This window comes from Dendrobium catenatum, unplaced genomic scaffold (assembly GCF_001605985.2).
Source record: "Dendrobium catenatum unplaced genomic scaffold, ASM160598v2 fragScaff_scaffold_1221, whole genome shotgun sequence".
Lineage (NCBI taxonomy): Eukaryota > Viridiplantae > Streptophyta > Magnoliopsida > Asparagales > Orchidaceae > Dendrobium > Dendrobium catenatum.
Window position 1 is genome coordinate 193,753 of NW_021319683.1, and position 21,183 is coordinate 214,935.

General features: G+C 34.5%; 1 protein-coding gene across 1 annotated transcript; it reads left to right on the forward strand.

The window, feature by feature from the left end:
• Nucleotides 1-4,005: 4,005 nt before the first annotated feature.
• On the forward strand, nucleotides 4,006-13,340 carry LOC110100281 (40S ribosomal protein S11). The gene is made up of 6 exons (XM_020827717.2): nucleotides 4,006-4,156; nucleotides 4,654-4,694; nucleotides 4,775-4,875; nucleotides 11,976-12,120; nucleotides 12,214-12,303; nucleotides 13,040-13,340. Exons 1-6 carry the CDS (start codon nucleotides 4,145-4,147, stop codon nucleotides 13,134-13,136), a joined length of 486 nt encoding a protein of 161 aa, XP_020683376.1. The 5' UTR covers nucleotides 4,006-4,144; the 3' UTR covers nucleotides 13,137-13,340.
• The last annotated feature ends 7,843 nt before the right edge of the window (nucleotides 13,341-21,183 follow it).

Consider the following 21,183-nt stretch of genomic DNA (forward strand, 5'->3'; position numbering starts at 1 on the left):
ATTTTCTCAGTTGCGACTTGCAACGGTTGGTAATATCTTGAATAACTCTTAAATCTTAATTATTTGTAGTGTTGCTGTGTTGGTTTGAATGTTTGATACTTTGATGGTGGTTTGATAATTTGATGGCTTCGGTTTAGGGTTTTTTTTGGATAAGTTCTTCTTCTTCCTTTAGTTCCTTATGAGTTATGAGTATCAGAGTATGAGTGTATTACTCTATCACTCTATGTGGCATTGTGGCTATGTGCCATGGTCGACTAATCTAGTTTTCTGGAATCTGGAGTATGGGCCGTATGGCAGTATGCTGCAGCTGCACATTTTCTTGCTAAAAATTTCTGCTTCTTTCTTCTCTTATAGTTATACTGTTAGTTAGAGTTTCGTTTAGTGATTTACTATTACAGTTTATCAATTTTGTTGATGTTGTGATTATGGCTCTCTTTGGCCTTTGCTGTTGAGATTACGGGTATGTCTTAATGTCTGTTACTCTGTTTATAGTTGTTGCTTGGGTCTCATGGAATTATCGGGTTGCTTGCTCTCCTATTTATTGAATCCGAAATAAAATGCTTTAAGTATCAAATCGCCTTATAATTCTTCAATATGCCTGTATCGGTGGTTGAAAGTACATATTTGCTTTTATGCTTGTAGTTATGAGAATAATAGGTATAGTATGATGCGCTTGCATTGCAGTGCTGTCTATGTCTTGATGAATAGTTACAATTGCTTGATGTTATGTTAGTTTAATTTTTTGTGTTTTTATGTCAGGATTCAATATCAATTGTTATGTAGTAATTCCTTCTGAGCATATTGAAATAAATGAACATGTGCTATTGTTTCTGATTGATAATGAATGGAATGTGATAGTTGATGAGTGAACACAACCCATTCCCAACTGAGGGCAAGTTTCCATAGCAAAACGACAGAGCGAAGTTGACTTCACAGTATTGGCGCACGACTACATGACTTTATTGAAATGTTTGCATTGCAGACGATGGCAAAAAACGTTGCAAAATGTAAGAATTTGTGGTGGCTAAATATACTATGTGATAGTAAAAATGTACATGAAAATTTAAAACCCACTTGCAAACTGTAAGAAAAAGTCTCAAGATATTGGTCAACTTTATCTTTCAAAGTAAATCAAGCACTTCTTTGTTCGATGATTTCAAATAAAATTTATGTTCTGAAGAATTTCGTTGCTTATATCTGGCATGTATGTTCCAGCTATGATTACCATTCAGTTGTGTGAGTGGGAAGGTTTAAGTATAACATTACTATCGTAATTATTAGCACACCTATTTCTACGAATCACTAATCTCAATTTCTGGATCTAAGTACACTACTGCTAAATCTTTATTTTCCATATTCTCTATGCATAGCCACAATTGAAGTTATGAATTCTTTGATGGCTCAGGATTAATATAAAAAAATGACATTTGGCATTGATTCGCAAATTGAAGAAGTATTAGTCAGAAAATTCAGTTGTAATTTAGCATTGACTGTAATTCTTGACCCAGAATACTATAATTTTTAACTTGTCGAGTGGTGTACAAAGAAATTGTATGTGGGGAGTACTAACTGATGCCGAGTTGAGAAGGTTCCAGGCAAAGCTGGAAAATTTGATTTCTTGCTACCGCAACAAACCAATGAGGAAATCTTTAACCCAGAATCACAAACATCCCAACCATTAACACAAAAGACCTTCTTCCAATTTCATACTTCATATAACAATCCAAATCACAATCCTTTCAGTATATTTGTTTTCCATTATAATTTTGTCAATTCTTCACGTTTAAAATTTAGTCACAGTCTTCATTTTTTGCGTCCATACCTCTCACAAGGAATTACGCATTCTTTTCAAGTTACGAAGTACACCACAGCCTAAAAACATCAGAGCCGAAAGTTACTTGGATGATCCTAGAAGATAATATGGAATTCCTGAGTTATGATATTTTACTATTGGAAATTAAACCAGTTCAGGTTTCCTCAAGTCGCAAGAATGCTGCGTGATGTTTTGTTATACGATTTCCACTGTGGCATCTGAAAGTACTTTTAGCAAATAGTGGGTCGAAGTTCTCGACCACAATATCGAAGTGCCATTGAAAACATAGATATTGTGGAGCTTTGGTATGCACAAAAGATTGTTGTTTGTGATGAAAGGAACAGTTATTATTTATTGAATTTAGTGTATGAGTGTATAAAAAGGTAACAAATTCATATGCATTATTGCTGCTTTGTAAGTAGAATCCAAAGATCCCAGAGCTTGAGCCGCCTGACCCGCGACTGCATCCACTAACCCATGGATTAAATTTCGACGCAACTCAAACGATCAACACTCAAAGACTCAGTGAATAAGCATCTTAATTCTATTCTTATTTATGCACTGCTTTATGTTCACAGTTCACTGCTTAGTGCTTATAAAGTTTATTTTATGCTTGAATCTGGTTGCCTTTCGGTGCTGCTTTGGCACTTTGGCTCGTGCTGGTGGCTGAATGCTGGAGCCTGGAGATACCGAGATAGAACTTAAAGTCTGAAACTGGTGGCTGTTAATCCTGCTGCATAATGTTAATGGGTTTAATTTCGAGTTATAACTGCTGGTGACTGTTATTTATGCTAATCCTGCTGCAGTTAATCCTGTTTTGTTGCTCTGAGCTGAAGTGTCTGAACTGTAATTTGGTATTACTGCTTCATGTTTAATCTTTGTTTTGTTGCTCTGAGCTGAACTGGTGGATTTTATTGCTCTGAGCTGAACTGATGGATTTGGGTATTACTGATTCATGTTAATTTCATGTTAATTTTCTGTCATGGTTAGTCTGAACTGGTATTGGATTTTGTTGCTCTTGAGCTGAGCTGAACTAATCTTCTGTTTTGGAATTTGGGTATTGGAATCTGATTATCTGAGGCTATGAGCTGTTTGAACTTTTGAATTTTGGTTTGAGCATATTGTATTATTGCAGCTGCTTAGGCCTATTGTTTTGGTTTGACCGTTTGAGAATATTGCAGCTGCTTAACCCGAATTGATAGGCTATGACCTGCAGCAGCTGCAGCTTGCAGATGCTTAGGCCTACAGTTTGAATGGCTGAATGCTGATGTTTATAAATTATAAGGCGATGATGAAGAACTTGGTGAAGTTATGCATTAGTTGCGACACAGTTAAATGCAACCGAGTTATAAATTGGTTTGGTTTGAGCAGATATTATTTAATTGAATAGAGAATTACCAATTTGTAACTTTGGATGGCATTTTTCCTGTTCTAGTTGCATATGATGTTTCTTTGCTAGGTTCATCCTGAGCCTACGGCCCTAATAAGCCAATATTTGTTTATTCTTTTGTTTTGCAGGCTTGCAGAGTTGCAGGTTCATTAAAGGGTGAAAGACAAAAATGAGCTCGTCACTCACCACTCCGGCTGTTCTACTGTTCTAGACTTCTAGTTGTAGTTAATTTTATTGTAACTTGTAAATTGTAATCTTGTATTAAAAAAAAAAATCTTGTATTGTAAGTTGTAACTTGACATTTGTCAATTATTAACTTGTAATCTTTTATTTTATTATAAGTGTAACCCGATAATCTTGTATTCAAAAAATGATGTAAATATGTAATCTTATGTTATTTATAATTGGCTTATTGCTCTATGCATTTTTTTCCTTTAAAAGCAAAAAAATATATATACATATATAAAACAAATTATCGGGTTGTCGGGTCGGGTTAACCCGGCAACCTGTGTAAAAATGAGGATTATTCGGGTAAACGGGTCGTGTCGGGTCAACCCGTAACCCACTCGGGTTGGGTCCGGATTGGAATGTTTAACCCGTTTGAGAAAACGGGTCGGGTTTGGGTTGACCAGTTTAAATTTGGGTCGGGTCGGATTCGACCCGAACCCGACGGGTTGACCCGAATTGACAGCCCTAATATTATCACTTAAAATCTCATCCATGATTTTTTTTCTTCTTCAGACCGTTCATTGATCAACCGAACCCTTAGCCGTCCGATCGATCTAAGCTACCTGCGCCCTTATATCTTGTCCGCACTCACTCGTCATTAGGGTTTCTATATATATTTCTAAAAAGGCGAAATCGTCCCGCCGCCGCTCTCAGATTGCACCTCGAAGCTTGCCGTTCTCGGTTCGTATCTTCATTAGGGCCCTTCATTAGCCATGGCGGAGCAGGTAGTTTCTTTTTCCTCTTGCCACTCGTTGTGCTATTTGCTTCGAATGTTTTGATCAAGTTGATTTGATTAAGGAAAATATTGTCGTGTAATACGCTGTATTAGAGCTTCAGTTCGTTAACTGGCGATACTAAATTTGTAGTCCTGCTTTTTTGATAGAATTATTTTTCACTAGGGTGAATTTGCTTTTGGCCACGTTCTTACGCATATTTTATGCTATTTTCTTTTCGGGCTTATTGGATTCACATTGAATTCCATTCAGTTTATGTATTTTCTTCTGAAGTAGTTGGTGCTCATCATATTCTCTGTGTTGCAGAAGAAAATTTCGAACTTTTTACTAGCCTTGGTTATAAATCTTTTATACGTCCATCTACAATGATGAAGGATATATTTGAAACGTCTTTAGGTTTTCATTTATATTAGATCTTATGCATATTTTGCAAAGATATTGGGATCTATTGAATCTCCATTGAAGTGGTTAACTTTATAATTGTACAGACTGAGAGGGCCTTCCTCAAGCAACCGAAAGTGTTCTTAAGGTAAGAACGTGGGCGCAATCATTTCATCTCTTTTTATTTCTGTTTTGATTGCTAATCTAACCAGGTCAAGGATGGTGCAGTTCAAAAAAGCCTGTAAAGGGTAATAGGCCTGGGAAGGGTGGGAATCGATTTTGGAAGAATATTGGTCTTGGCTTCAAGACACCTAGGGAGGCCATTGAAGGTATGAACTCTGAAGCTTGAGCCATGCTTTGAACATTATTTTGACAAAAATCATAATAAGTACGCATCCCGGTCTGCAAAAATGAGAGTAGTTTTACACTCCCCTAACAAAATTCCAAAATATTTTGAATTTAATAGATTTGTGTGTCTTTGCTTATGTGGCTGAGCACATGAAGTATATAAAAATGGTAAAATTACGTACATGCTGGCCTAAGAGCATCTCCAAGGGAACGACAAACAACTGTTTGCCATTCTTCTGTCGTTCCAACCGAGCGGCAATTCTTACGCCATTTCATCGTGGATGAACAATGCAACGCCAATCTGCGACATTTTTTGGCCTCTACCGAACTTGCCGAAGAAACGCGCGAAAGAAGAGAACGACCGTTACAGGGCAAAAATGGAGTTCGATTGGAGATGAATCACAATATTTTTAAGTTTCATGGCATTTTGGAGTGAAAAAGGAGATTTTCGGTTGGAGATGCCCTAAGTGCATCAAGGAAATTTGTTTAAGTTAGGTTTATTTGGGGAGTTTAGCTTTATTCTTATGGCTAAGCTTCTGAGATTTAGGAAATTTATATGTCAGAATAATTCCCTATACTTTTCTTTTTTGTGGTAAAGGACAACATTCCTTTACTTATAATGAAGTTTTCATATTTTATAAACAACGACTCTTAAAAATCTAATCATCAATGAATTATATTGTTTATTTAGTTTTTCTTCTCCAAAAATTAGTTCTCTATTGGTAATCTTGACTAGCATGTGGCCTTAACCTCTAGCACCGCCGCCTTCATGAGACTTGCTAGCTTTCCATGGGATATGGGATTGATGGGAGGGATCCTGCACCATTCATTATTTGGCTAACAATGATAACTAATAAACCAAGAAGATTCATGATTGACCTGATCCACCCTATGTACAATGCTTAGGTTGAATCAAATCCACGTTTAAGTTTTTTGTATTTCTCAGCTGGACATTATAATAGAACATTTTCAATAGAATACTATTGTTATCCCGAATCTTATTAGAATACTAAGAGTTTACATAAGACTAGCAGAATGACAAGTTTTCATGAAACATTGATTGCTGAAATACCAAGTTACTTGTAATATTGATAGAAAATTTAGGCAAAATATTTGGGTTTGGTGGGAACTAAGTACTTTGCTTGAAAGTTTTATACGGGTTTATTGCAATTTTAGTATTTTACTAACATTTGATGAAAGTTCAATACAATAGAGTTGGGCTAAAACCTTGGTATAAATAGCAGGGTTGGGTGCAATCTTGCATTAGAACATGCTTGATAGAATCTTTGATTAGTGCTAGGGTTTAGTGCAACCTTGGAATTCTATATGTTTCAGATCAAACATTGAGATGGGACTTGAGCAAAACAACTTTTTAAATGAACTGAGGATCTTGGTGACACTCCGGGATTTAGGTGGGATAGATTCTGCCGATGAAATCATGCTAACATTTTTTTCATTTAAACTTGCATATGCATATGATATTTTTTCTTCTTTTCCTGTCCATGATCAAAGATTTAACACTCTTTTTTGCTTTGCCAATCCCGGTCAATTTATGAAAGAATCCTGTCTCAAGACTTCAACCTGACCCAACCCAATCCTAAGTCGCATGGATCTAGGGACCTATTCTTTATTGATCTTAAGTCTTTGTAGAAGCCCTATGACTAATCATTTTTTGGCATTCAAAAGGGGTATGGGTGTAGAGAGTGAAAGAATGAACAATCAAGGTGCTAATTATATCAATTATCAAACAATATGATCTATAATTTTACTAATTTCTAAAAAATAAAACATTATTGATTTTTGTGTATTAAAGTTTGAGTGGAAGAATTTGTGGCCCAGTGTTTGGAGGAAAAGATTATTTATCAGAAGTGATGGGCTCGAGCCATATACTTTGTAATTTATCTCTTAAAACTTCCAAAAAATAATTTTATACTTTGAAGAATTTGTCCTTCCTTAATATTGGAATTAAAGATTGTAATTTTGTAGTTATATAAATAAATATGGCTAATATTTTTTTTTTAATTTATTAATACTTATATTAATTATAATTTGTATTTAAATAATATAATGTTTTTGACACTCAACCCAATACCATTTAAATTTGTTATGGTGAAGAGCAGACAAAGGTTATAATAATTGCAAGTGATTCAACATAACTTTACCTTATTGTGGTGAAAGATGGACATGGTTTGAGTGTGTGTAAATATAAGATTAAGCTTGCCACATGAATTCCGAGGACTTTTAATGGGAAGGCATGAAAAATGGTGTACTATAATTAAAAGAGAGAATTATTTTTTGTTTGTAAGAAACTAAATGTAAAGAAAAAAATCCAAGGCATTGGTGAAGCTTATTGGTTATTGTATGTTGGAAATGTTAGCAATAGAAATGTTATGAATAAAAATGAAGAGTGTTATAATATGTATTTTTTTAGGTTAATAAGGTTGGTGATATGTTGATTGCTATAAAGCTAAATAATTGTGAGTGCCTCATAAGTGTTTGTGTTCCTCAGGTTGGTTTAGAATGTGGTGCAAAAATTTTTTTTGAGAAGAGATGGTTGAATTATTATATTTTATACTTGACTAAGAGGGGATAAGTATTGAGGGGTTGTTGAGGCGGCTTGCATGAATTTATAGGTTATAATAAGATAGGGTTATTAGAGCATTTGTGGTGCGGATGGAATAGGTGGAAATGCAATGAGTGAAATCATGTTTGATTTTGTAGTAATCTATAATCTTATAACAATGACATACTTTAAGAAATGAGGAGTGAACTTAGTTACTTTTGAAGGTTGGGTAACCTAATAGATTGTTTTTTATATCATAGAAGGGAAAAATCATTTTGTAAAGCTTGTATGGTGATTCTGAGAGAAAGTTTGATCACACAATATGGACCAATAGTTATGCATGCATATCTTGGGAATGTCAAGAATTTGATTAAAAGGGTATATGATATTGAAATTGTATAGGTGTGAAGTTATAACTTTTTCAAGATAGCTTGCTAAGTGATGTTAATTTAGATGAATCTAATTTATGAGTCCTAAATGATGTTATGAGAGAGCAATGGAACATACACTTAGAGAAATTATGATGGTGTGATAGAATCAATTTGGTTACATGCTAGGAAGATTCATTGTCTAAGCAATTTTTGTGGCAAAGCAATTAATGGAATAGTATCTAGAGCAAAGAAAGGAACATCTTATGGTTGTTTTTATTAATGAATCTTAATAAGAGTTGTGATTTAGCAACACAAAAATTGATTTCATGTCTATTATGGAAAAAAGTTGTGTGAAGATTATGTTGAAGCTATTACAGTGATGTATGGTTGTGCGTTGACTAGTATTAATTGTTATGGATTAATTGAATACCTTTCAAATTACAAAATGATCACATCAATGATTGCTATTTTTTGTGTCTTGGTTGTCTAGATATGTTAATGAAGTATACTCTAAATGAGTTGCTATGTCAATTGAAATTAAGTGAAAAATTAGGATAATGGGGGCTGAGGATTATTTATAGAACAAATATCAATTATTAGATATGAACTTAATTTTTTGTGATATCAACTATTATTAATTGATATTGTTAGAAGATAAAGTGATACTTAGATGTCATAGTTATGATGCACACACACGGACACGGCGACACGGATACGACACGACACGGACACGAGACACGTCAATTATTTAAAATATATGACACAAACACAGGTTGAACACGATATTATTATTTTTATATTTTAAAAATAGTGTATAAAAATTAAATATGTTTAATTTAAAAAAATAGAAATAATAAGTCATTTAACTAGAATTTGTGCTTAAAATGATTAGTATTATTAGAATATCGAGAGTCAGACGTCGATGCCGTTTATCAGTCACCTAGAGAGGAGATGAAAATACCTTCACTGTCAAAGAGAAATGAAAATGAGAATATTCAATGAATGGGTGTTAAATGCGGACGTTGATTTGGTGTTGTGGGTAGGAAATAAAAAATTTAGTTTAAATCTCGACAAATAAAAGAAATTATATTTTTAAAAAATAAAAAAATATTTAAGATACGATCGTTGGACACGCGTGTCTAATTTGTATTTAATATATTTTTTAATCAGACACATTTTCAGCATGTCCGACACGTGTCAGAGGAGTGTCGAACAAGTGTCGTGTCGGACACTGCATGTCTCTTTGAGGAGAAGTGTTGGTGCATCATAGTGTCAGAGGCTAACATCTTTGATTTGTTATAAAGAAAAATGAGGATATATATTTTGGATTTGAAACTAAGTTGTTAAAATGGAGGTTTGCATTATAAGTATTATCTGATAAGAGAATATCACATAGACTTGATTTTAACATTATATTATTATTTTTACCTTTTTAATACTTTTTTATTATGCTTATGATACAATTTGAAATGCAACAGATATTTGAAACTCAATCTAAAATGTATTATAGAGAGTAAAAACTAAAAATAGTCCCCCGACTATTGATAAATGTCCAATTTAGTTCTAGAGTTTCACATTGCCCTATTTTAGCCCCTCAAGTATTAGAAATTGAGCTAATTTAGTCCCGGAGCCTAAAGTAAGAGTTAAAGTTAACTCTAGTCTGAAGGGTACTTTAGGTATTACAAGAGAAATTGAGATTGCATTGCTTTATTTTATCATTTAATAAATTATAGTATATAATTAATCTAGTACATAATAAGGGTGAAAAGTAGTGAAAGTTAATTTTATATTTTTCTAAAGCAAAATTTAACATTGCTCTTTTTGAAAATAAACAATATTATTTTACCCCATTACTGCTCGACCTTGTAGGTTTATAAAGTGATACTTAGATGTCATAGCTATGATGCACAAACGCGGACACGACGACACGGATACGACACGACACGGACATGATACACGTCAATTATTAAAAATATATGACACAAACACAGGTTAGACACGATATTATGGATGCTCTCACTAGACATCTGCAAGAGGATGTACCTTGGTGTATGCTTTTTGCTGATGATATTATTCTTGTTAATAAGACTAGAGAGGGAGTTGAAAGTAAACTTGAATTATGGAGGTCAACATTAGAGACTAAAGGTTTTCGCTTGAGTAGATCTAAAACAGAATATATGGAGTGTAAATTTAGTAGCAATAGACCTAGTGATGAGGGGATTGTGCCTTTGGGCGATCAAGTCATTAATAAGAGTACATGTTTTAGATATCTTGGATTTATTGTTCAGAGTGATGGTGAAATTGATGAGGATATTATCAACAGAATTCAAGTTGGATGGTTGAAGTGGAGGAATGCATCAGGCTTGTTGTGTGATAGAAAAGTACCCCTCAAACTTAAGGGAAAATTCTATAAGATGGTAGTGAGGCCTGCAATGCTTTATGGTGCTGAATGTTGGCCATTAAAAGAGAAGCATAATACTAAGTTAAGTGTGACAGAGATGAGGATGCTCAGGTGGATGAGTGGCTTTACCCTTAGAGATAGGATAAGAAATGAGCATATACGTGAAAAGGTTGGAGTAGCTCCAGTAGAAGATAAGATTAGAGAGAGTCGCCTTAGATGGTTTGGTCACATAAAACGGCGGCCTTCTAATGACCCGGTTAGGAGAGTAGAGGTATTAGATTTGACTTATGTTAAGAAGGGTAGAGGCATACCTAAAAAGACTTGGTTAAAAAATATTAGGAATGACCTTTCTTTATTAGATTTAAACGAGAATTTGACCTTTAATAGGACACAATGGAGAAAAAGGATTCATGTAGCCGACCCCACGTAGTGGGATAAAGGCTTGATGTTGTTGTACTGCTCGACCTTGTAGGTATGAATTATTGTCTTACTATCCAAGGCCAATATTAGATGTACATTTTTCTGTGATAAAAATGAGTTTACATTTTGTTTTAATGATGTTATAACTAGTTGACTGCGAACTGTGAGATTAGCCCTTGTTGCTTTCCTTCACCTTTACAACAAATACATTGTTTAGTCTGATTTGGGAAGTTATTATCTGAGAAATGGTGGTACTTGTGCAGATTATCTTTTATTTCGACATATATACTTTATATGTTCGATCATTTTATGATATATCAGGATTGATGTGATATTATGTGTGTAAATTTCTGGTTTTTGGTAGTTTTAATGTTGAAGAGATTATTGTAAACTTTAAATAAGTTTAACTAGTGATATCCTCAAAAGGTTAATCTTATGGATTATTTACATCTGTTCTGTATGCTTAATATTAATGTACATTTATCCTGAATACTATTTTTTCCCTGGATCCTCATTATTCAAATGGTTGTATTATTTCTATTATAAATATTTTTTGTGCTAATTCAAATTTCATGCCTTTTTTTCATGCCGTATGGTCAGAAGCATTAGGATTTTATTGTAAAAAAAAGAAGAGTTTATTGTAGTTCATTTTCTTGTATTTCAATTTTTTTGTTGTTTGGTTTGAGGCAAGTAAAATATAAGGTAAAATTTTACGAGATTTGAGATGCACCAAAACATCTAATTTTCCTACATTCGAAAATCATTCAGGCTGCGTTTGGAATGGCTTTCTTACTTCTTCTTAAAGCAACTTTCAAGTACAAAAATTTTAATTTTTGTTCTAAAGAGTTATTTTAAGAAGCAATAATAAAGCCGTCCCAAACGAAGCCTCAAATCAATCGTTTTTCAAATCCCACATTGCCTTAATTCCTTCACCACATGCCATCACTCATGCATTTTCGTTGCATCACCTTCGCATCCTGGTTGCCCGCTCACATTGCCTCCTCCTACTCAGCCCGTCAATCCCTTCTATTACTACTCTACAGATTTGAGATGATACAGAGAATATTTGAAATGTATAGTAACAAAACTATTTCAATGCATTTCATTTTCATCCAATAGAATAACCCTTTTATTCCTAAAGTATATTAATTTCAATCACGTATTTTAAAATCATCTAATCCCTGAACATTTTCCTTAAATGTTATCTTCTCCACCCTAAAACAACTATTTTTCCCGTTTGTCAAATTATTTCCAGCACATTTTGACTTGGATTCCTGTTCGAACCACATAATTCCTTGCAAATATTACTTGCCCTCTTGTTTGCAGGGACCTACATTGACAAGAAATGCCCATTTACTGGTACTGTCTCTATAAGAGGTCGCATCTTAGCAGGCACATGCCACAGTGCTAAGATGAATAGGACAATCATTGTTCGTCGGAACTACCTTCACTATGTGAAGAAGTATCAGCGGTACATAGAAGAGGAAGCTAATCATCATTTTCTCTTCTTATATACATATATTCTTCCAATTGTGAAATGTCTAAACTGCCGCCCCTCTTTCAGGTACGAGAAAAGACACTCCAACATTGCTGCACATATTTCACCATGCTTCCGTGTGAAGGAAGGTGATCACGTTATCATTGGACAATGCAGGTAGAACCTCATTCAGTATTCCTTCATATCATTATATGCATTGTCTAGGGGTGTCAATATTTGACACGACTCGAAAATCTGGCCAAAAATTTCTGGATTAGGGCAAACCCCCCCCGGACCCGAAACATATCAGGTTTAACCAATTGACCCGTTTCAAAAATCAGGTCGGGTTTACCCGGAAACTGACTCTGCCCGCGTAGCCGTTGCTCTGGTCTGCCCGTCGTAGCCTGCTGCATAGCCGCTGCCGCCATAAGCGTCATCTGCCCTCGTTGCCGCTGCCCGAGCGCGTCGTCTACCGGGTAGTCGCTGCCCGCACACGTCGTTTGGCCGAAATGTTGCCAGTTGCCAGGCAGAAATCGAGTAACTGCCGCATAGCCGCTGCTCGTTAAATTTTTGACTCAAAAGCGGGATTTGGCTGAATAAAGGCATAGAGTTACTGGATTTCCCGAAACAGGTCGGTCGAGTTGACCCGAATCCGAAGTGGGTCGGTTCGGATCTAGAAAACCAATCTATTTTAAAAAACGGGTTGGGTTATGATTGACCCGAATAATGCTATGTTAGTTTCGGGCTCGACCTAAACCCGACTCGTAACCCGAAATTGACACCCCTAGCATTGTCCTTTGAATTGCATCTCATATCTTTGTTTTTATTTTTGTGCATAAACTGATTGATGGATTAGTTGATTGCATGAACTAACTCTTACTAATTGGAATTATATATTACATTTGTGATTCAGGCCATTGGCAAAGACTGTGCGGTTCAATGTGCTGAAAGTTATCCCAGCTGGGTCTAGCGGTGGCTCCAAAGGAAAGAAAGCATTTGCTGCAGCTTGAGGTTGTCTCCAGTATTCTGAAGCATCACTCAGTAGTTGGAAGATCATGCTAGTTTTGTGTTTAGCTTTAAGTGCATCATTACAGTACTCTTTTCTTAAGACTGTGATCGGATTTTGAGGCTTCTAATTAAAACTGAAGTGTTAAAAACATCTGAACTATTTCATTTTAATTTTTTTAGCAATTTGATCTTTCTTTTTTGTTTCATTTTGCAGTTCATGGCTCTTTTTATGCTATTTTTAAATGAAATTTTTTATTTTTTATCCATTTTTTGGCTAAAGCAAGGTTACAGGATATCAGTAAAGAGGCTCTATATGGTGAAAAAGTATTAGGTCCGGACACCTGACGTAGCTCTACATCCAGACGCCAATAACATGTCGCCATGTGCTCTTACTCTTTACTGCGTGGCCCGACGACCCGGATCCGGTATTGCTATGTATTGGCTTATTTGTGCAAACCGGGGTATTGCTCGGTATTACTCGGCAATAACAAGATACCAATCTGTCAAGATCAATACTAGCAATAATTAGCAATACCCCGATTTTGCTAGGTATTACTCGGTATTGGTCTTTACAGAGCGGTATTTCTCGTTATTGCTAAGCAATATCTAGTAATACCGAACAATATCTAGTAATACCGAGCAATACCTAGCAATATCCGAACATAGCAATACCGGGTTCCGGTCTGAGTCCGGTCGTCGGGTCGCAAGGTAAAGAGTAAGAGCACGTGGCGACATGTTATTGGTGTCCGGATGTAGAGCTACGTCATGTGTCCGGACCTAATAATTATTCCTTATGGGGGGTTATATATATACCATTTAATTCTACATTCATTTTTGTACACCAATTGATATCCTAAAAAATAGTTATTCTTCATTTTAACTTCATCACATTGGAATACATTTTTCATTTTTGGGTAGAAAAATGTTTTTACAGATTTTTTATTTTAATTTTTGCTTCTTTTATAAGAAATGGTATATTACTGAAGTGTTAATTCAATATAATAATTTGAAGTAGATAATATTTAAATTTAAAATTTGATTATGATTTTAAATTCTTAATTTAGTTTAATTCGTAGTTTTGTCTGTGGACGATGATGACGTTGTGACATTCATGCTAGATTGGCTTGTTTTATTTATTTATTTATTTAAGGAAGAAAGTACTAATTTAAAGGAAATTTTTATATATTTCTATAGCTAATTCTAAATTTTAATAATTTTTTTATAAATTATTTAATATTTAAATAATATCACAATATATGTATTATTGAATATATTTTAATTAAAATAAAATAATATTAATGTATTTTTTTGTAATTTAATTTATGTAATTTAAAGTTTTGTGTATTGTATAAATAAATATTAAAATTTAACTGTTGGATATGTCAATAAAAAAAAATTAGAATGTCCATCAGAATTTTTTTTTTCTATATGCTTTTGTATTAATGCTAAAATATCAAATATCTTTTATGACATAATTTATCCATTGTTTTTTTTTTTAAAAAAAAATATTATCCATTGATTGAACTCTGATAGAAGCAAAGTGGCTTTTCTAAAATTAGCAAGGCCGAGATTGTGTTTTTGTAGGTTATTTGCATTTTGACAGCGATGTTCAAAGATTTTCGAAAAGTGCTTATATTTTTAATATTGAATGCCAAAATTTATAAATAAAATATCAATGTAGTGCAAGAATGTGAATTATTTAGTATAATTTTCAGGCTGGGCTTGAGTGTGATGTTGTTGGGCTCATGTGAGGGGAGAGGGACCACACCTTACCATTTAGACTAAGCCAAAGGGTTGGGCTTGGTTAAAGAGCTGCTTATGAGAGTTTTAGAGTTGATTTAAGTGTTTTAAGATAGGAAAATTTGGGGGAATGAGAGGGTTAATGGGGTTTGCTCATTTTGATCCATTTGACCTATTTCCACTCATTTTGAGCTTCCATTGAATTGTTGACTAGTCGATTGTGACTGGGATGGAGGTTACGAAGGTCATGCATGGTGTAGAGAGAGACTCCAAGGGGTTTGGGCCCAATGGTTGGGAGTTTGGATGGGTATTTAGCTACATGCATGGATTTGACCCCTAATGATGGATTAACTAAGTCAAATTAATGATGGTTTGACTTAAGAAAATGTTGGAGATAATGGGACATGCAATCAAATGATTTTGAGGATTTGAATTGGATTGACAATTCTTGAAGCATTTGATTCAAATTTGGTTGGGTGTATGGTTGATTTTAGTCAACTATAGTTGACTTTGTCAATCAGATGAAACCATGGGTTGGGGTTTGGTTCAATAAGTTTGAAATGATATTTTGAACCCAATGAAAGCAGTCCCATGAAATGGTGAAGTCTCTTTACATGAAATACATGTTTGGGCCTTTTAGGGGCACTTTGGTCAACCATGGTTGATCTAGTCAATCAGGTCAAACCAAGACTTGGGTTTTGATTCAATACACTATAAATTATATGTATAATGCATTGGAAGAGGTTTCAAAGATTGATTAGAATAAGTAATGGTGAGGTTTAAGGGAAAAATCTATTTTCCCTTAAGGATTTTGGGGTTTAGTGGGCCCATGGTCAACTATAGTCAATCAGGATCCAATAAAACGCAGTTTTGTGTTTAACATGTCATAACAAGAGTTATGGAAATGCTTAAAGGTTTTGGGAAAGTTTCGAGGCCAAATTTTATAAAGTGCATGGTCCAGTGACATGGGCTGTAAATATTTAAAGGTTTACAACATCTGAATATCAATTCAGTTTCAAGGGTTATAGGGCTTAGATTGGCCTCAAAATTGGAGGGATGACCCTATAGACATGCCTAATCAATATGCAATTGACTGATCATGAATTATAGGTCATTTGGTTTGATTTTGAGGAATTAAAAAAAGCACCAAAAAAGGTTATAGGACATGGGCTTTGGGCCTTGATTTTCTATTTGAAGTTTTTGATTTGGTTTTAAATTTGGAAATGATTTTTTAGCTAACCTCACATGAAATGAGGTCAAAAGCTCGATGATGAGGAAAATTACGGCAGCCGAAGGACTGATGAGTGTCAGGTTGGGCTGCTAAGATGTTGTGGATCAACGGTTAGAGGTGGGATCAAGTTGTGTTGGAGTGCTCGGGTATTGGGGGAAACTCAAATGCTAGCTCAATTCGAACATACGTGTGATTGACGGAGGTGAGGGGTTCCATTCGGGTTGATTCAAGCAAGAGGAGAGGCGGAGGCAAGGGAGCTTCAGCCTTCCAAGAGCATGTGAAATAGGGAGATATGAGGAAGGCTTTGACCTCTTAGATCGAACAGGGGCTCCTGTCTTCTTCCAAGGTGTGCGATCCACAGAGGAGTAGCAGATCAAGAGGAGAGTAAGGGTTCGGCTCGACTTTGTTCTAGCAAGAGAAGGAGGAGAAGCTGAGGAGCATGTGAATGAGACTGAACCCCCTTTCATCCATTTGATTGGAGCTTTTCTTCCTTCAAATCTCAAGGACTCTAGCTCAGTTCCACATGAGAAGAGGCACAAGCAGGGACCTAGGCATGCCCGGTCCTTCTAAAGTCATATGAATCCTCTCGGAAATAAGAAAGTCACGCGACTGGGTTACTGAAACATGGCAAAAATGGACTATGGAAAAAATAAGAGCTGTTGATGGGATTTTTGATTAAAGAACATGTTCAAATTCATTAGAAAGTTAATCAAACTAATTATTTAACCAATTGAACTGATTTGGTTCATATTTGAGCTTGAATTAGCCTCAATTAGGTTATGTTCGAGTCGATTTGAGTTCAATTGTTTCGTATATATATATATATATATATATATATATATATATATATATATATATATATATTATGGGAATAACTATCAGTTATATATTATTTGCTTGGAAAATTCATTAGAGGGATATTAAAACCACTAATATTCTTATTAAAACGGAATTAGTTCCAACGACACATGTTCTCTTTGTTCTCACTGCAAAGAAAGTCATATTCATCTTTTCTTTAATTGCTTGATATCTCTTCATATACTTAAATACTTTAGAGAGATTTATTTCACCTTGGCGATACTATGCAATAGATTCTCAATTACTCTAATAATACTTCTTACAAGTTTAGTATAAATTTGTTCTTATTGGCTATGTGTATCATTGTTTATTATATTTGGCAACAAAGAAATAATCGTATTTTTAGAAATAAGACCTTGAATGATAATATAATCACTGAAAGAATTACATTTATTGTTATATTAAAATTTAAAAAGCAGGAGAAAACATTATATATCTATTTTTCCATGACACTTACAACTTCTTTATTTCTCTTAATGGATACTAGACTATTTATGTTTATATTTTGCTATGGCACTTATAGTAGGAGAAGGCATTCTATAAGCAAGAGGTGCGGCTTTATAGCATCAAAATTCATTAGGAAATGATCCATGCATACTCATATCTTGTTATTGCCATCTTTTTTGTTACGCCAACTAAATTTTGGTCCAAAAAAACTCATATCATGGAGGTCATTGATTATTGTAAATTAACCCATTTCTTAAACTCTAATAGAGTAACTAAATTTCTTCCCACCTTTTTTCCCATCCTGATAAAGACAACAATTGAAGTTCCCACCAATGATTGTTGGCATTTCACAATTCATGATAGTGTTGATCAAATGCCAAAAGCTAAGTCGAACTAGATATTCCTTATTAGCATAAATAATAACAATAGTGTATTTATGGGAATTAGGCAAATCAAGATAGCCAATCAAATACTCTTCAGTAGCTAATTTGACTTCAAATTGAGTGATATCCTGTCCCCACATAGCCATCAGACCGTAAGATTTGCCATTAACAAGATGATGGTAGAATTTCCATTTATTATCAATAATTGTATCAACATCTTGCATTTGAATTTCTTCAACCATTGTGTCAATCAATCCAACAAAACACACCTCATTGTTGTCAACAAGGTGACGCAAGTAGTTACTCGTCGCCTTCTTACTTGAAGGGGACACATCTCCGCTGTCCTATTCATCCACCGCCTCCTTGTTCCTTTTTAGGGAGCTAATCAATTGGCTCCAATTGTTGGAGCTCATATACAAAATGAGCCTTAAAGACCAATTCTTGTTATTTGTGTGTTTATCTTGTTTAATTATAGCTATAACTAAAATGGGTTGCGTAGCGCCAAGTCTAGCCTCTATCTTTGGTTGCTTGAATTTGCCTTTCAACATATCAATTGGTGGGTCGCTAATAATGCCCAAATTAACTTGCATAGGGGTCACCACCCCAAATTAGGATTCCATACCACTTAGTGCCATTGGTTGTGATCTATTTGCCCTTCTTCTAAGAGGGGCCACCAAAATCCATGTTTTGTATCAATTCTCATCATCATCGTGCTAAGTCAAATTCCCACCCTAGCCTCTATGTTGGCAGCTTTCAGATACTATCTTGTCATGGTTGTTTGTTTTGATCAACATAGTAAAAACCAAAAATACCGAATCATAGCATAATGACGCATTTCAACGCATCGCGATGAAAATATGCGAATTTTTAAACTTCTCAGAATGCAATGAAATAAATTTTTATAAAATTATATTTTAAATTTCAATCATTTTGATATAAAGAACTTAGGATTAATTTCAGTTGGATTGGGAACTACAAAGCGTCAAAGATTATTTAAGAGTAAACTACTAAATAACCCTTCCTAACCCTTAAGAGAACTTATGCATGCAAGGGTAAATGCGTAATTTGGCAAATCCCCTTCCCCCCATTGCCTAAATGGCCTCTTCGGTACCTTCATTTTGTTTGTTTGGCCAAACGTGAGAGAGGGAGAGAGAGCAGCGGGCAAGGCTCGAGTGGGCGATTTCTTGCGGTTAGGTTTGGGAGAAATTGAAGGAAATTTTTTAAAAAAGCTTAAGATATGTTTCTAAACCTATAATACTTTCTTTTTACTTAGATTTATCATGATAAAAAAAATCTATTTTTTCAAAACTTAGAAATTTTAAGAGAAAAATATTTAGGGACATTTAGGGAGATGTAATGGTAAGTTCTAAATACAAAATTTAATATTTCTTCTAAAATTTTAAGATTTCCAAAATTAGGACTTTTTTCAAAACTTAAAATTTCTAAAGTGCATTGACAAATGTTATTCCTAATAGCCTTAGAAATGTTTGTAATAGTAAAATTTAGGGCTTATCACAATTTTTCATTTTCTCTAATTTTAATTTAAGAACAATACGAAAATTTTTATGTATAATTATTAATTTAGGAAAGGGGAATGTTTTAACATAAATTGGTGATGAAAATAATGAAAATTTGGTTTCCAAATTTAAGGCTTTAGGGTAAAATCAAAAATCAAAATCATTTTTAATTTAATTAGGAAATTTGAATGAGCTAGAATGGGTAAAAATGTGGGATTTGACAAAAAAAATTAGGGTTTTGAAAAAAAATTAGGGTTTCTTTAAATCCAAAAATAATTACATTATAATTACAAAATAATAAATGGAAATGAATTAAGGATTAATGTTAGACAACTAATAATTAATGTTAATATTAATAACAATGAATTTAGTTTTGATCATATTATTAGAACCAAACATCTTATTCACATTACTCATCACCTGCTCTTGATGGCTACCCGTGGAAGAGCGAAGTACTAACCAAAGTGTAGTACCCTTGCTTTCTTAGAAGCACATTTTCTAACATGTACTGAAAGATCACCAACATAAGGTGTAATCATTTGGGTCACTCGAGAAGGGCATTACTAACTTTTATGACCAATTTTACTACAATTAAAACTTCAAAATGAAATCCTTTCATATTCCACCTTTTGAAAGAAAAACCTTTTAAGTCGTTTATCTATACCCATGTATGAAGTTTCTTAGCAAGATCCAACCGAACACAAACATGAGCAAAATCTCATCAACCCCAATCACCAGCCTGGGCATCAACCCATAAAGGCATTCCAAAACGTTCCTTAGATCCCATAATTGCAATGACAAATTAGGAGTCAAATCCACATCGACGAGGATAATCCTTCCATAAAAATTGGAGAGAAATTCGGTGTCCACCTGTGCCGAATAATATTCCTCCCAATGAACAATATTTCTCCACAGAGTACTACATCTGAAGGTTCCTTTGAATAAAAAACACAAGAAAAACAATCTTATCTAATGGAGGATAATTGAAACTAGCAAAAGCGTCCACACTGCAGTCTTAATTTGGAGTTCAAAAAGAACAAAGGCAATTTCCTACCAAGAACGAACAGCCCGATCCAATAGCTGGATGTGTTCCCTAACTGACTTTTTGTGAAGCTCCATTTTGATCCCATCATTAGTAATTGAAGCTAAAACTTCTTTTTGTAAAATCTGATTATGGTCAGCTCTCATCCAAGCATTGGCTGTTCGGTTTGGTGGCACCCTCCCATTTCCCCCAATATCCTTATTTTGTACACCTAACATTTGATTATCTAAAGCAAATGAGTCATCCAACATAGTATCTTGAGTGCCTTGCGGGCAATTCATTATCATTTAGATTAGAGCCTTTCACACATATATAAAATTTCATCACCCTTTCCACATACATTAGTTTTCCTATATACATCCATAACACAATGTCTATATTCGATATCAACTGGGATATAGGTACCTTCACATACCTCCATTAAATTGGTTTTCTATAAGAGGACCCTAGACACCTGCTCATTTATTCTATTCAATCCACAATCAACACGACCTATTCATTTAGCAATTTCAACATACATAAATGACAATTCCTCCGAGAATGTCAGATTATGGATAACTGTAACCTTCACATCCTGCATCTCTCCAATACCCTCACTCAAAATAGCTGAGGATGGCCTCATCTTCATTCTGCCAATTCTGACCGCAACATTCCCTCCTTACTCTGCAAATGACCTAACCTAGTGACATAATTCAAAGATTTCCCATCTAATTATCGATCATCAAATTCATCCACTATTTTTTTTATAAATGCATGAAGCTTCCTCTTTATCTGGACATAATTGCTTTTGCTAGCAGATCTAACCTTAACTGTCTTCTTCAAACTTCTCGA